The sequence below is a fragment of the Macaca thibetana genome, chromosome 7 (assembly GCF_024542745.1).
Source record: "Macaca thibetana thibetana isolate TM-01 chromosome 7, ASM2454274v1, whole genome shotgun sequence".
NCBI classification, from domain to species: domain Eukaryota; kingdom Metazoa; phylum Chordata; class Mammalia; order Primates; family Cercopithecidae; genus Macaca; species Macaca thibetana.
In genome coordinates this window covers 105,747,531-105,762,927 of record NC_065584.1, presented here as the reverse complement: position 1 = coordinate 105,762,927, position 15,397 = coordinate 105,747,531, and the positions used below count along the sequence as shown (strand labels likewise).

Here is a 15,397-nt window from a genome sequence, read left to right as displayed (position 1 = left end):
TCTATATTTGCATTTTTTCTAACTGGAATCTTATTTTTAATGTGACTGTTTGCACTTAACCATCTTTGGTGTTTGCAACACCTCCCAAATTAGTTTCCTCTGCAGATTTAACATCTAGTGAGCCAGTTTCTGACTTAGAATCTAAGTGGATATTAGCCCATAGAAACCTGAAGCTAATTTTCTTCTTTCTACTGCAGTGGTCAATCCAAATGCACTTGAATTAATTTTCAGCTAGGCTTTATCAACTGTAAAATATACTTTGCTTTCAATTAAATTTTAAAATTACTAGAAACTTCATGGTTCTTTAGTAGAATTAAACTAATAATTTTCTGATCAAGCAAATGCTATTCCTGGCCAGGCATAGTGGTTCATGCCAGTAATCCCAGCACTTTGGGAGGCCAAAGTGGGCAGATCACGAGGTCAGGAGTTTGGGACCAGCCTGGCCAACATGGTGAAACTCTGTCTCTACGAAAAATACAAAAAATTAGCCGGGTGTGGTGGCGGGCACCTGTAATCCTGGCTACTTGGGAGGCTGAGGCAGGAGAATCGCTTGAACCCAGGAGGCGGAGGTTGCAGTGAGCCGAGATCACACCACTGTACTCCAGCCTGGGCAATAGTGTGAGACTCTGTCTCAAAACAAAACAAAACAAAAAAACAAAATACTGTTCCTGTAAACCGTGGCATATCTGAAGAATTGAAGTATTTCTTCTTTTAAAGCTAACATTTTTTCCTAATATAAAAGTAACTCATGTTTGTTGGAGAAAAAAGAAGATAAAGCTAATCTAAAGAAAGCCATAGATAGCCACTGTTGATCCACTGATCTGTTTATACATTGGTCTGTATTATTTTAGATCTTGTCTAATACCTTTTTTTTTTTGCTTTTATTTTCTGAATTTGGGGAGTTTCTGACATGCACAGAAGAGTATAAGGAACCCCCATGTATCTATCATCACTGTCCCAGTGATGATTAATATATAGTCAATTCTGCTCCTTCTCTACTCCCACCTCTTTCCCCTCCTGTGTTATTATTATTTGTTATTTGAGACAGTGTCTCACTCTGTCTCCAAGGCTAGAGTGCAGTGATGTGATCACAGCTCACTGCAGCCTCAGCCTCCCCAGGCTCAGGTGATCCTCTCACTTCAGCTGGGACCACAAGTGCACACCATCATGCTCGGCTAACTTTTTTGTATTTTTTGCTTTGCCATGTTGCCCAGTTTGGTCTTGAATTCCTGGGCTCGAGTGATCCACCCACCTTGGCCTCTCAGAGTGCTAGGATTATAGGAGAGAGCCACTGCACCTGGCCAAACAATTCTTTAGTATCATCAAGTTTTTGATATTTGTTCAAATCCCCAATTGTGTCATAACTTTCTGGATCCAGATAAAGTCCTCAGCTGCAATTAGTTGATGTGGCTTTATAGTCTCTTGTTTTTTTTGTTTTTTTGTTTGGCATGGAGTCTCGCTCTGTTGCCCAGGCTTGAGTGCAGTGGCGTGATCTTAGCTCACTGCAACCTCCACCTCCCGGGTCAAGCTATTCTCCTGCTTCAGCCTCCCGAGTAACTGGGACTACAGGCGCCCACCACCACGCCCAGCTAATTTTTGTATTTTTAGTAGAGACAGGGTTTCACCATGTTGGCCAGGCTGGTCTTGAACTCCTGACCTCAGGTGATCCACCCGCCTCAGCCTCCCAAAGTGCTGGGATTACAGGCGTGAGCCACTGAGCCTGGCTGTCTGTTGTTTAATCTGTAGGTCACTTCCCGAACTTTCTTTGTTCCTTGCAAGTCATTAGTTGGAGAAACTGGGTTATTCTGTAGCTTCCCATAGTCTGTATCTTGCCAATTATATCCTGTGAGATAGTTTATTGTGTTCCTTTGCTCTTTGTGTTTCCAGAAAATTGGTAATATGTATATATTTTAATATAAAAATGAGATTGTACTGAACATGCTATTTTGTATTCTTCACTTAATAACATTTGTGCAATCTTGTCATTAAATATTCTTCTATACTATTATTTTAATGCTTTCATAATATTTGACCTCCTTAATATTGGATCTTTAGTTTGCTTTTAGTCGTTTATAAACAACACAGCTATTAACATTCTTATAGCTCCATAAATCATTATTTCAGCACTAGAATGGTGATAAGATAGCCCAATGCCACAAACATTTTTGGTTAACAAGAACAGATTTTGTGCTTTAAATGCCATGAAGGTATTTGATGACTTGGGTTTCCTCTACTCTTTTAAGGCAAAATGGGCATATCAAGTTTTTGACCAAAGGAGATAATAATGCGGTTGATGACCGAGGCCTCTATAAACAAGGACAACATTGGCTAGAGAAAAAAGATGTTGTGGGGAGAGCCAGGGGGTAAGTATAGAGGGGAGCATCTCAAACTTTTTATATCACTTGAAGTATGGCCCTCTCAATCATATTATTTGATCATACACAGTTGAATATGGAGATTTGGTTCTGGTTCCACCAAATCACCCTTGTGTCCTTTGAAAATTTTGCTTCTTAAAAAGTGTCTAAAATTTCAGGTATACTACTCCAGAGGTGAGGAACTGGGGTGCAATAAAAGAATAGAATACTAGTGATGAGATGGTGAATTGGATGTGATAATTTTAAAAAATGTGTTTACTTATTTGGTTCACTCAAGAAATATTGGGCACCTTCCATGTGCTCTTATGTCCATACTATGCTAGGCTCTGGGGGTCTAGAGCACTATTAATCCTGCCTCATGAAACATACATTTTTTTTTTTTTTCTTATTTTTTGAGATTTTTTTTTTTCTTATTTTTTGAGTCTTGTTCTGTCACCCAGGCTGGAGTGCAATGGCGCGATCTCAGCTCACTGCAACCTCTACCTGCTGGGTTCAAGCGATTCTCCTGCCTCAGCCTCCCGAGTAGCTGGGATTACAGGCACCCGCCACCATGCCTGGCTAATTTTTGTATTTTTTAGTAGAGATGGGGTTTCACCACAAACTTATATTTCTTAAGAAGTACTAAGTCAACAACTCAAAGTGTTCATCCAAATTAGTTTTATCATGTTAATTTAATCCATAATATTTCTAGTCTTGAAATTGATGAGGTCAAATGAAATTAAAAAGTTATATTAAGCCTGTTTGTTTCAGATTTTATCAGGAGAACAGTTCAGTGGAGGACAGGAATTGTAAGTTGTTGGTATTAAGGAAGTATGGCATTGTTGCTCCCTTAATGTTATTAATAGTATTAACAATAACTCACGTTTATTAGGGCTTATTGTGTACCAGAGACTCATTCTAAGTGCTTTACAAGTATTACCACATTTTAACCTCAGAACAACCCTAATATTCCCATTCTACAGATGAGGAAACGTAAATGAGTTAGGTTATGTATCTAAGATTACACTGATGATCCTAAGTGGCTGGCTGCATAGTCCACCTTAACCATCATACAAAAATTACTAGCATAACATTTCTGAAATGGATGGTTGCTAATTCTCACTGGTTAGATGCCACATGGCACTTTTGCCACTGTCAGAACCTCTGCTCCTTTTGACCTAGAACAGACTGTATGGATATAGAGTTATTACACCAGTAAACAGGCCTGAGAAACGCAGTTCCCACAGAGAAGGAAGTATGAGTTGCTAAGTGAAAGCTTCCTCAGTTACAGCATGAGAGATGCTCAGTTTGGGGCCAAAGAGATCAGATCAGAACAGGTATCATTGTGCTTTGCCTGCTGCAGAGCTGTTGTTGTTTTTTTAATATGTCCCCACTTTAAATAACTTTTCCTTTGATGGAGCTAAAAATACTTTTATAATCCAAATTAAGTCATCAGTGCTTCTGAGAAATACTAGTCCCCATCTTCCTCAGTTCCCAAGATGCTGCTAACGTGCTTATTTAAACTCACCAATCTCTTTGAGTCTTTTTGTTTTTCCTCAGATTATAAATGCACAGATTCATGTAGAAACATAAAGGAAATATCAATAATCAAAAAGCAAAGTCACTTCTTATCTCCTTTTTCTTGATCTCCATAAATATTTATTAACTTTTTGGTTTGCATTGTATTAGCCTTTATGTGTAGAGATAAAAATATTAATATGTACTTTTTTTTTGCCTTTTTTTTTTTTTTTTTTTTTTTGAGACCAGAGTCTTGCTCTGTCACCCAGGCTAGAGTGTGGGTGGCATGGTCTCAGCTCACTGCAACCTCTGCCTCCTGGGTTTAAAAGATTCTCGTGCCCCAGCCTCCCAAGTAGCTGGGATTACAGGTGTGTGCCACCACGCCCAGCTAATTTTTTATATTTTTAGTAGAGACGGGGTCTCGATTTGTTGGCCAGACTGTCTCAAACTCCCGACTTCAAGTGATCCGCCTATCTTGGCCTCTCAAAGTGCTGAGATTACAGGCATGAATTGTGGCACCCAGCCCTAGTATGTACATATTTATACAAATATAAATGCATTTTGTGTATGAAAGGAGAGTGGTCACACTGTCTTATAACCCTTTTTTACCCAAAAAATCACTACATATTTACAAATCAATGTATTTACCATCATATCATCATTTTCAAAGCTGTATGCTATTCCACTGTATGGAAAGGCCATATACTGTATCCTATGGATATGTAGATAGATTTTATTCAGTCAGTCTCCTGTTGTCAGGTATTCTGATTATTTCCAGCTTTTTTATTGTGAACAATGTTATGATAAACATCCTTGTTACGTGTATCTCAGCATTTCTGCCCAACCATTCTTCAGAATAAATTCCTAGAAGTGGAATTACTGGGTGAAGCATACTCATATGTTAAGGCTTTTGACAAATTTTGCCAAGCCTGTTTCATTTATGCTCCTGCCAGTACAACTGAGTGTTCCTTTATCTGAGTCTTCTTTTTTTTTCTTCTTTTTTTTGAGGCAGAGTCTTGCTCTTTTGCCCAGGCTGGAAAGTCTTGCTCTGTTGCCCAGGCTGGAGTGCAGTGGAGCAATCTTCAGCTCACTGCAACCTCTGCCTGTCAGGTTCAAATGATTCTCATGTCTCAGCCACCCAAGTAGCTGGGATTACAGGTGCATGCCGCAACTCCTGGCTAATTTTTTATATTTTTAGTAGAGATGGGTTTTCGCCATGTTGGCCAGGCTGGTCTGGAACCCCTGGCTTCAAGTGACCTGCCTGCCTTAGTCTCCTAAAGTGCTGGGACCATAGGCATGAGCCACCACACCGAGCCTGGGTCTCGATTCTTAAGTGCTCATTACAGCTCTGTCTACTCACTCTGGCCCATTGGTTGGGTAAAAGATGTACCATCCTACGAAAGGTTAGGGGAGATATGCTTTCGCTCAAGTAACTTGTCTTCTGGACAATTTTTGAAAAAATTCTGGCCGGGCACAGTGGCTCATGCCTGTAATCCCAGCACTTTGGGAGGCTGAGGCAGGCGAATCACTAGGTCGGGAGATCGAGACCATCGTGGCTAACACGATGAAATCCTGTCTCTACTAAAAATACAAAAAAAATTAGCCAGGCATGGTGGCTGGCACCTGTAGTCCCAGTGACTCTGGAGGCTAAGGCAGGAGAATGGCGTGAACCCAGGAGGCGGAGCTTACAGTGAGCCAAGATCGCGCCACTGCACTCCAGCCTGGGTGACAGAGCGGGACTCCGTCAAGAGAAAAATTCCACACTATTTAATGCTATTTTTTAAATCCCAACATTGAAAATATAGACCATTTTGTAGCTTTTACTTAAAAAATGTAATAGTCTGGTACTCTCTGCATTAAGGAAGTTTCTGTAGAAAAAAAAAAAAAAAAAAAGACCTGAACAGCAGGAGCACAGAATCTTAACTATATAAATTTATTTTCCATTGATTGTACCTCTACTGAGCTTGACACGTAATGGAACGTAACACTTTCTTTTGTGGAAATTGTGTTTATAAAACACTAAACTGGTATTTCAAAGTCAGGCTGTACCCAAATCTTGAGAATAGAGCTTTTCCACAGGCAAGTCTGTTCCTGTAGCACATATGTCTTCATGCTTTTTTTTCTTGAGACAGCGTCTCACTCTTAACACCCAGGCTGGAATGCAGTGGCACAATCGTGGCTCACTGCAACCTCTACCTCCCAGGCCCAAGCAATCCTCCCACCTCAGCCTTCTCAGTAGCTAGGATCACAGGTGCATGCCATCACACCTGGCTAATTTTTTAAATTTTTGTAGAGATTGGTTCTCCTTGTGTTGCCCAAGTTGGTCTTGAACTCCTGGGCTCAAGCAGTCCCTTGGCCTCCCAAAGTCCTGGGGTTACAGGTGTGAGCCACTGTGCCTGGCCTCCTTTATGCTTTTTTTTTTTCAGACTGAGTTTTGCTCTTGTTGCCCAGGCTGGAGTGTGATGGCATAATCTTGGCTCACTGCACCCTCTGCCTCCCAGGTTCAAGGGATTATCCTGCCTCAGCCTCCCGAGTAGCTGGGATTACAGGTGTGTGCCGCCACGCCCAGCTAATTTTTTGTATTTTTAGTAGAAACAGCTAATTTTTTGTATTTTTAGTTTCACCATGTTAGCCAGGCGGTCTCGAACTCCTGACCTCAAGTGATCTGCCCGCCTTGACCTCCCAAAGTGCTGGGATTACAGGTGTGAGCCACTGCACCCCACCTCCTTTATGCATTAAAAAAAATTTTTTTTTGTTGTTTTTTTGTTTGTTTGTTTGCTTTTTGAGACAGAGTTTCACTCTTGTTGCCCAGGCTGGAGTGTAACAGTGTGATCTCAGCTCACTGCAACCTCCACCTCCTAGGTTCAAACAATTCTCCTGCCTCAGCTTCCCGATTAGCTGGGATTACAGGTATGTGCCACCATGCTCAGCTAATTTTTTGTATTTTTAGTAGAGATGGGGTTTCACCATGTTGGCCAGGCTGGTCTCTCTCTTGTTTTTTTAACAGCTGCACACTAAAAAAATTTTATGTTGAGTCCTAAGGCTCTAAATTAAAATAATTTTAAAAATTTTTTATTGAGATATAATTCACGTATATTAGAATATAAAATTCACCATCTTAAAGACTACAATTCAGTGGGTTTCAGTATATTCACAAGATTGTGCAGCCATCACCAGTATCGAATTCCAGAACATTTCTGTCACCCCAAAAATAAAACTTTGTACTCATTAGCAGTCACTCCCCATCCTCTACTTCCTGTAGCCCCTGACAGCCACTAATCTGCTTCCTGTCTTTGTGCATTTGCCTATTCTGGACTTTTTATATAAGCAGAATCATATAATATGTAGTCTTTTGTGTCCAGCTTCTTTTCATGTAGCATAATGTTTTTAAGGCTTATTCATGTTGTAGCACGTAATAAAAACAATTTTAGAAAATGAAACTAATACTGAACCAATTAAGTATTAATAGGATGATTTCTTTCTAAACTCAGGAAGTTGAAAAATTCAAGAGCATCCATTAGTCAACAAGGAGCAGAAAGCAGCAGGAGAAAAGGGTGAAAGATTGGCAGAGGATCGGGGAACAGAAATGTTGACAATGGAAAGAAGAATTAAAAAAATATAAGGAAGGAGTAGAGTAATTGAGCTCTCTGTTAACTGAAATCAGTTTTATGGATAAGACTTTTTGAATACTTCTTACTTGAAACAAGTCATTCTAGAAACAAGATGATCCTTTTCTGGTCATTGCATATTCTCTTACTCTCTCATTTAGTTGGCTGCTGGATTCTAGACTTCCCAGATATAGACCCCTTTTGATATTTGACAGAATTGTGCTGGGGTCTCTTCTTAATTTTTGTGGCATCTTTTCTTTACTGTTTGTTTGGCCTTTTGTCTAATGATCTCTATGAGCATCAGGAGACAGTGCTTTCTTCTGAGGCTGCTTCCTCAGCAGTACCTGTGATCCCAAGAATTCCCAGGGAAATGTATTTAACTATATGAAATGCATTTTGCCTTCTAGATATTAACTTGGCACAGGCTGGTGTTGGAGTTGGCTTCGTGGATGGCATTTATTTTACTTATTTTAAACCTCCTGCTTATTAGCAACTCTGCTTTAGCACATAAGTTTATCTGAGCAGAATAGGCAAAAGCCTGCAAATGGTTTGAATTTAAGATGACTGATGATAGCAGCACTGTGCACTTGATTATCAACTCTGCTTATCTCTGTCCATGGAGGGTAACAGTGGCACAGACAATTAAACCTGTCGTTTGACTTTGGACGGCCTCATCATATTCTGGCATCCTTAGATCTTGCTTATATTACTCCTAAAGACCAAGTTACTTTCATTTCACTGATAGTGGGCAAAGAAAAGCCAACCTTAAAAAAAAAGTTTCAGGTTGTGTGTGGTGGTTCATTCTTGTAATCTCAGCACTTTAACAGGCCAAGATGGGAGAACCGCTTGAGCCCAGGAGTTTGAGACCAGCCTGAGCAATGTAGTGAGATGCTGTCTCTACAAAAAATTTTAAAAATTAGCTAGGCATGGTAGTGTGCACTTGTAGTCCCAGCTACTTGGGAGACTCAGGTGGGAGGATTGCTTGAGCCCAGGAGTTCAAGGCTGTAGTGAGCTATGATCACACCACTGCATTCTAGCGTGGTAAGTAAGACCATGTCTCAAAAAAATAAAAATTAAAAAAAAAAATTACATGGATCATTCACAAGCAGCCTATGTGGTTGCTGGGAGCCAAGGATGTGGTTCTTTGGGCATAGATATCATTGCATGGAGGTAACAGAGTCTCTGTGTATGAGAATGGCTGCTTATTGATCATCAGATCAGAATTGGCAGCTTAATGTCTTGGTAGAAATCACAGATGCTTTTATAGCTCTTAATCTGTACTTTACTGTGAGGCATTTGCCTTTATGTTCTTAAATTAGGTGATTTACTTTCACTGAAAGCTATTTCTTTTATGGAAGTGTTAAAAATGGGACAAAAGAAATAACAGTTACTGCACTAAAAAGGAAAAATTATATATATTATATATGTATATATATAATATATAAAAAATATAGAAAACCTCTATCCATCCTCTTAGAGCTTAGCCATGCCGTTCTTTAACAACTGTTACTTTTCAGCTCTTGGAGATCCCAGGGGTTGAGATGAAAGCATGAACCCTAAGGAAGGGATATTATTTGCCATCACACACCTATATGTGCATCTCACACTAAAATTGTGCTTCTTGAATTTTGATGTGCAGGAGCATCATTTGGGCCCCACCTTTCAGAAATTCCCTGACTTAGTCGATCTGGGAAAGATATAAGAATCTGTGTTTTTTTTGGTTTTTTTTTTTTTTTTTTTTTTTTTTTTTTGAGACAATGTCGCTCTGTCGCCAGGCTGGCGTGCAGTGGCGCAATCATGGCGCAGTGCAACCTCCACCTCCAGGGTTCAAGCGATTCTGCTGCCACAGCCTCCTGAGTAGCTAGGATTACAGGCATGCACCACCAAGCCCAGCTAATTTTTATATTTTTAGTAGAGACAGGGTTTCACCATGTTGACCAGGATGGTCTTGATCTCCTGACCTCGTGATCTACCTGCCTCAGCCTCCCAAAGTTTTGGGATTACAGGCATGAGCCACTGTGCCCAGCCAAGAATCTGCATTTTTAACAAGCCATCAAGCGTTTGTGACAGAGGAGGTCTAGGCTTTAAGAAACACTAGTGGGAGTTTGGGGTTGGGGCAGGAGAGATAGGTCTCAGTGATCCTGCCAGAAGGGAGAGGAGCAGGGAGGGGTGAGGACAAGAGACAGAAGTGAGGGGAGTTCTTAAAGGGAAGTTAAATGTGTCCGAAACAAAATGTGTGTTCAAGTTTGCCTAAGGCTTTGATGGTGTAGATATTATGTGGGAGGTAATTTCTGTTTGTGCTGTGTTTGGCATGGTGCAAAGATTGTAGGTAGGTACCCTGAATAAAAGTATCTGGGCAATTTTAAAGTGTGCAAAGGTCAGCCTCCACTTCAGCTCAGCCTCCCTATGACAGGCTCTAGCTTAGTACAATATTGCCAGTCCGCTCTGGAGTCCAGCAATAGAAGAGGAGGATAAAGAAGAAAGTTTTACATTTGCTAACCACCTCTTCCACTCACATCGATAGTACCCTGCTAATTTTCTCTTTCTGCCCTGAATTCTTATGTCAAAGTAGTCTTTTGCATGGAGAGGAATTTAAGCCCTGGGAGAAAATAGGATTTCCCCAAGAGAGAGCAAAAAGAGGAGGCCCAGACATTCAGACATTCAATCAGGCAGGATATACTGGATATCTCCTATGTATAAGGTACTATGTTGGCCTTGAGGGTACAGGGGGAACAAGATAGGCATCATTGTTGCCCTTATAGAGCTTCTAGTTTAGCAGGGGAGACAGACATGTATAGAATCTGTCGTACAACTAATTATTTAATAAAAGTATAATTGTTATAAAGACCTCAAAGGAAATGTATCAGGTGTTGTAAGATCATGTAACAGGTGGTTTTGCTTAGTTGAGGAGAAAAACTTTAGGGGCATGAGGAATTAGAAAGAGCTAGTGAAAAGAAGGTGTAGCAACCAAAGAGGTAGGTGAAGAAACAAATTTGTGGTACATTAAGAAACCAAGAAGGAGGAATTTCCAGAGCATATTTGTGGTCATGAAAGTCAAATGGTGCCATGATGGAAAGGAATATGGGGGTTGAGACTGGTTTGCTACATATGGTGATGAAAACTGTTCTAGAAAAGTTTCAAGATTAATAGGACCAAACACAGATTACAGGTGGTTAACAAATGAGAAGGTGGTGAAATCCTAAGTACTATAATGAGCTCTTACACTCACTTTTTGGCCACTTAACATGAAGTACTTTGTAATATTGTGGCTGTGCTTGCTTTGTCTCCCTAGCTAGATTGACAGCTTCTTGAAGGTTATGATGATAAACCTAGCCCCTAGCACTATATCAACATGTAGCATTAGAGTCACCACCTGGAAATCTAAGACCTTGGATCTATCTGGTGCTGGTTCTGCCACACACAAGCCATGTACCTTGGGCATGATCATCTGTTTCCTCATCTCTAAAATGGTGATATTCTTAACTTTACTATCACTTGGGCTTTTGAAAGGATCAAATAGGGCAGTATATAGAAATGAAGTTTGTGAATTGAAAATTAGTATTCTGTAGAAGATATTGATAATATTCAGTGAATGACAACAGCTGCTTTACATCGGAAATTCTGTGATAATCAGTTTTTTGTTTGTTTTAGATTTGTTCCTTATATTGGAATTGTGACAATCCTCATGAATGACTATCCTAAATTTAAGGTAAGGGCCTGTATTATTTGTTTTATTAAAAATGTAATCTTTTGGGCCAGGTGCAGTGGCTCACGCCTGTAATCCCAGCATTCTGGGAGGCCAAGGTGAGTGGATCGCTTGAGCCCAGGAGTTCATGACCAGCCTGGGCAACATAGTGAAACCCCATGTCTATTAAAAAAAAAAAAAAAAAAAAAAAGTATTAGCCTGGGCGCAGTGGCTCACACCTGTAATCCCAGCACTTTGGGAGGCTGAAGCAGGCGGATCACTTGAGGTCAGGAGTTCGAGAACAGCCTGGTCAATATGGCAAAACCCTGTCTTTACTAAAAATACAAAAAAATTAGCCAGGTGTGGTGGTACATGCCTGTAATCCCAGCTCCTGGGGAGGCTGAGGCATGAGAATTGCTTGAATATGGCAGGTGGAGGTTGCTGCTGCACTCCAGCCTGGGTGACAAAGTGAGACTCTGTCTCAAAAAAAAAAAAAAAAGAAAATTATTTAAAGAAATGTGATCTTTTGCTTAGTATTGGAAACTTTTAAATGGATTACAGCTAAAAGATGAAAGAATAATTAGGTAGTTTAGTAATATATTCACGAAGACCAGTTTATTAATTAACTCTAAGAACCCTTGAACTTTTCAATGCTTCTCTGACGTGTGGTTCTGTGTTTATTTTCTAGTATGCAGTGCTCTTTTTGCTGGGTTTATTCGTGCTGGTTCATCGTGAGTAAGAAACCTGCCTTGCTGTTCCTGGGAAGATGCCATACTTTTCGTTACTGGATGTTTGGAGTAGATACTGGTCTGTGATTGGTGGAATGGAGAACACACGTGTTGGTGCTTCTTGGTAGCACTGGTTTGCATTAGTTTATGTTTCCACGCCAGAGTTTGTGTGGGCGGGCGCATGTGTACCACAGAGTGCACTTGAGGGGACTTTCAGTCACAGGATTTCATAATTGTCATTGTCACACTTTCACATTTTTGTACATCAGTGAATTTTTTATATTAAAAGGTTGAGCCAAAGCCCCCAGTGTTTGTATTTTGAAGCCAAGCTTCACTTCTAAAGTGCCTACAGAGACTTGTAAATGAAAATGCAGCTCTGCATGAGTTTGAAACCGTCATACCTCCTTCTAATAGGAATGGCATATACTGAGGTGGTCGTAAGTCTTAACTTTTAAAATTTTAAATAAAAGACTTTGCACATTGAACCCCTTATCCCTGAATTGTGTTTGTTGGGAAAGCTTCTGAAATTTGCCTTCCTTGGCTGGTTCTTAGTACCCCTTGGGGGATATAAAGGCTTAGTGTGAACAGTCCTTCAGCTAAGAAGGTTGCTCTGATACTAACAACTGGTTTTTTTTTTTTTTTCTGTTTTGCGTGTGCGTGTGTGTGTGTGTGTGTGTGTGTGTGTGAAGCAAAAGTAGCCACTGACATTCATAGGAAATCTCTTAGTCATAAAATTGATTCTTCCCATGACTCAGATGTGTATAAACCCAGTTAGTGTTGCTGAGAGGTTCAGAAAATCTCACTTGGTTATAAAAAGTCATAACCCTTTCTACACTTGAGGTATTCTCAGCCCTTTCTACACCATGGCAAGTGTGTGTTAGCATCTAGAGGCAGAGGAAAGGGCTGGAGGACAAGCATTCTGCTTGGTGTCTTTAAACTCTCATTTGTCTGAAGCTGTTCTCTCAAGTGCCTGACTTTGCATTTCTCTAATGCAGACTTAAAGCAGGCAGTTTAAAGTAGTGAGTGCACAACCCAATTGTATGTTTTCTTTTAATATCAAGGCAGTGAGGGAAATAGGGAGTATAGAGTAAATATCTTTTGAGCACCAAATACTCTTAATTCTATCTGTTCTCTTGTTGTATTAATGTGAAGTCTTAAAGTGAGTTATCTGTGTTAGGCCACTTGAACAGTTTCTATTATTTGTTCAACTGCAGTGGAAATCAGTCTATGCGGTAATGCTAATGGCGTGAGAACAGGGACGATTACTCTTCTGAAGCCCTCCCCTGTGGAGAATAGTACCTTCCTAAACCCATTAATCAGGCTTTAGGCTTCCAACTTTGGATATGGGCTCTTAATATTCTCAACAGAATATGAAACTTGGCAAATCACTGCTATAACAAATGCTTTTTTGAACCTGTCTGTGAGGCTTGTATAGTACTTGTATTTTCTCATGAACCAGAAGCTGAACATTCCCTGTGTGGAATGGCAGAAAATTGCCATTTATTCCATTTTTCCCCCCTTATCACCTGTGGAAGATGCAGTTCACTGCTCAGCCTAATCTGTACACTGGTTTTTGTACCAGCCTTTCTAGGACTACTCTAGGGGAGAAGCAGTGTGCTTTGCTGGCCAAGGTTGGGATCTTAGGGTTCTCTGTGATCCTAGCTTGCCTGAGTGTAAACATCCGTGTAGGCCGGGCGTGGTGGCTCAAGCCTGTAATCCCAGCACTTTGGGAGGCCGAGGTGGGTGGATCACGAGGTCAGGAGATCGAGACTATCCTGGCTAACATGGTGAAACCCCGTCTCTACTAAAAATACAAAAAACTAGCCGAGCATGGTGGCGGGCACCTGTAGTCCCAGCTACTTGGGAGGCTGAGGCGGGAGAATGGCGTGAACCCGGGAGGCGGAGCTTGCAGTGAGCCGAGATCGCGCCACTGCACTCCAGCCTGGGAGACACAGCGAGACTCCGTCTCAAAAAAAAAAAAAAAAAAATCCGTGTACTTGTATCTTCATCTACTCCAGATTTTTCCTCATAAATGTACTGGGAGGAAAACATTAATACTTTTTTCCCTTGCATATTTTCACAACCAGTTTTATGTAAGTATTATTTTTCCTCCTTTGCTGGATGCAAGCAACAACTAAATTTCTCTAAAAAGGTAATCAAATCATTTAATAATATTTGAGTCACTCCATTAGCCAAAAATAAAAAGATTACTTGTGGGGAGGGATATTAAATTCCCAACTTTTATCTTGTCTAGTGCTAAACATAAGACTTAAAATGGGAGATTTTATTAGCAAATATATCCTAAAAGCTCTTTGCAAATGTGAGAAATGCCAGAGAGGTTTTCTTTGCTAACTGAGTGGCGTGATAAGCTCTTTGAGATTTGGCAGGGCAAGTGGAGAATTGGGAGGGCTCAACCATTGTGAGTGAAAGGAATTGAAGAGGAGTATGAAAACTATCAAACTTTAAATGAGAAATTGATAATGGGATTATCTCTTTGGCTGTTACTTGTCTGCTCTTATACCTCCGGCTAACCAATCTCTTTATATTATTTCCAATGTCTGTCCTCAGCTCTAGTTCCATGTCTCTGTTTTCCTCTGGACACTTCCACTTGATTGTCCCATCTTTAAACTCAAGTTCCTGAAAACTTCCCCTCCAAATTTCATGTTTTATGTGAAGGAATATTCACCTAGATTTGTCATTTCCCTACCATATCTAGCCATGTACTAAGTCCTCCATTTACCCCATCATTCCATTCTCATCACCATCACCTAAATCCAGAAATACTTATTCAGTGGCTCCCTGTTGCTTGTGTACTGGTCCCCCTGCCGTGTGCCAGTCTGTGCCTATTTTGGATAATTACCACCTGTTATTAATAATTAGTTTTAGCCTGCCTTCTACTTTCAGAAGTGCTTCTTGTGTGGACCATAAATTGTGTGTTCATACTACCTTTTCCCTACATTGAATTCAAACTTTGAATTCTGCCAACAGTAAGCATCCTTATGAGTGCAAACATCCTTGTACTTATGTCTTCATCTATCCAGTCCCTCCTCCTCATACACTTATTGGAAGGAAGACATTAATGCTTTCCTCACTTGGGCTGGGCGTGGTGGGTTACAACTGTAATCCCAGCACTTTGGGAGGCCGAGGCGGGCGGATCACTTGAGGTCAGGAGTTTGAGACCAGCCTGGCCAACATGTCTCTACTGAAAATACAAAAATTAGCCAGCTGTGATGGCGTGTGCCTGTAATCCCAGCTACTTGGGAGGCAGAGGCAGGAGAACTGTTTGAACCTGGAAGGCAGAGGTTGCAGTGAGCTGAGATTGCACCACTGCACTCCACCCTGCGTGCTGGGTGACACAGTTAAGACTCCATCTCAAAAAAAAACACTTTTCTCATTCACAACCAGTTGTCTAAAAGTATTATTTTTTTCCTCCTTTCCTGAGTGTTTCCAGTTGTATTATGTCATCTTATTTCTGTTTATCTGAGTCTTACCATCTTCACAAGT

The 15,397-nt window shown here is 40.6% G+C and overlaps 1 protein-coding gene across 3 annotated transcripts in view; it reads left to right on the top strand.

Annotated features, from left to right (window-relative positions):
- SEC11A (SEC11 homolog A, signal peptidase complex subunit) overlaps positions 1-12,378 on the top strand; it is a 44,937-nt gene extending 32,559 nt beyond the window's left edge. The window contains exons 4-7 of one of the 3 annotated variants that reach the window (XM_050796093.1): positions 2,244-2,363; positions 3,126-3,163; positions 11,132-11,189; positions 11,854-11,929. In XM_050796093.1, the coding sequence (XP_050652050.1) occupies positions 2,244-2,363; positions 3,126-3,163; positions 11,132-11,157 (184 nt within the window). In that variant the 3' untranslated portion in view covers positions 11,158-11,189; positions 11,854-11,929. Of the gene's footprint in view, positions 1-2,243; positions 2,364-3,125; positions 3,164-11,131; positions 11,190-11,853 lie in introns of all 3 variants that reach the window. The other 2 variants (XM_050796092.1, XM_050796094.1) reach the window with 2 other exon arrangements.
- Positions 12,379-15,397: the final 3,019 nt, after the last annotated feature.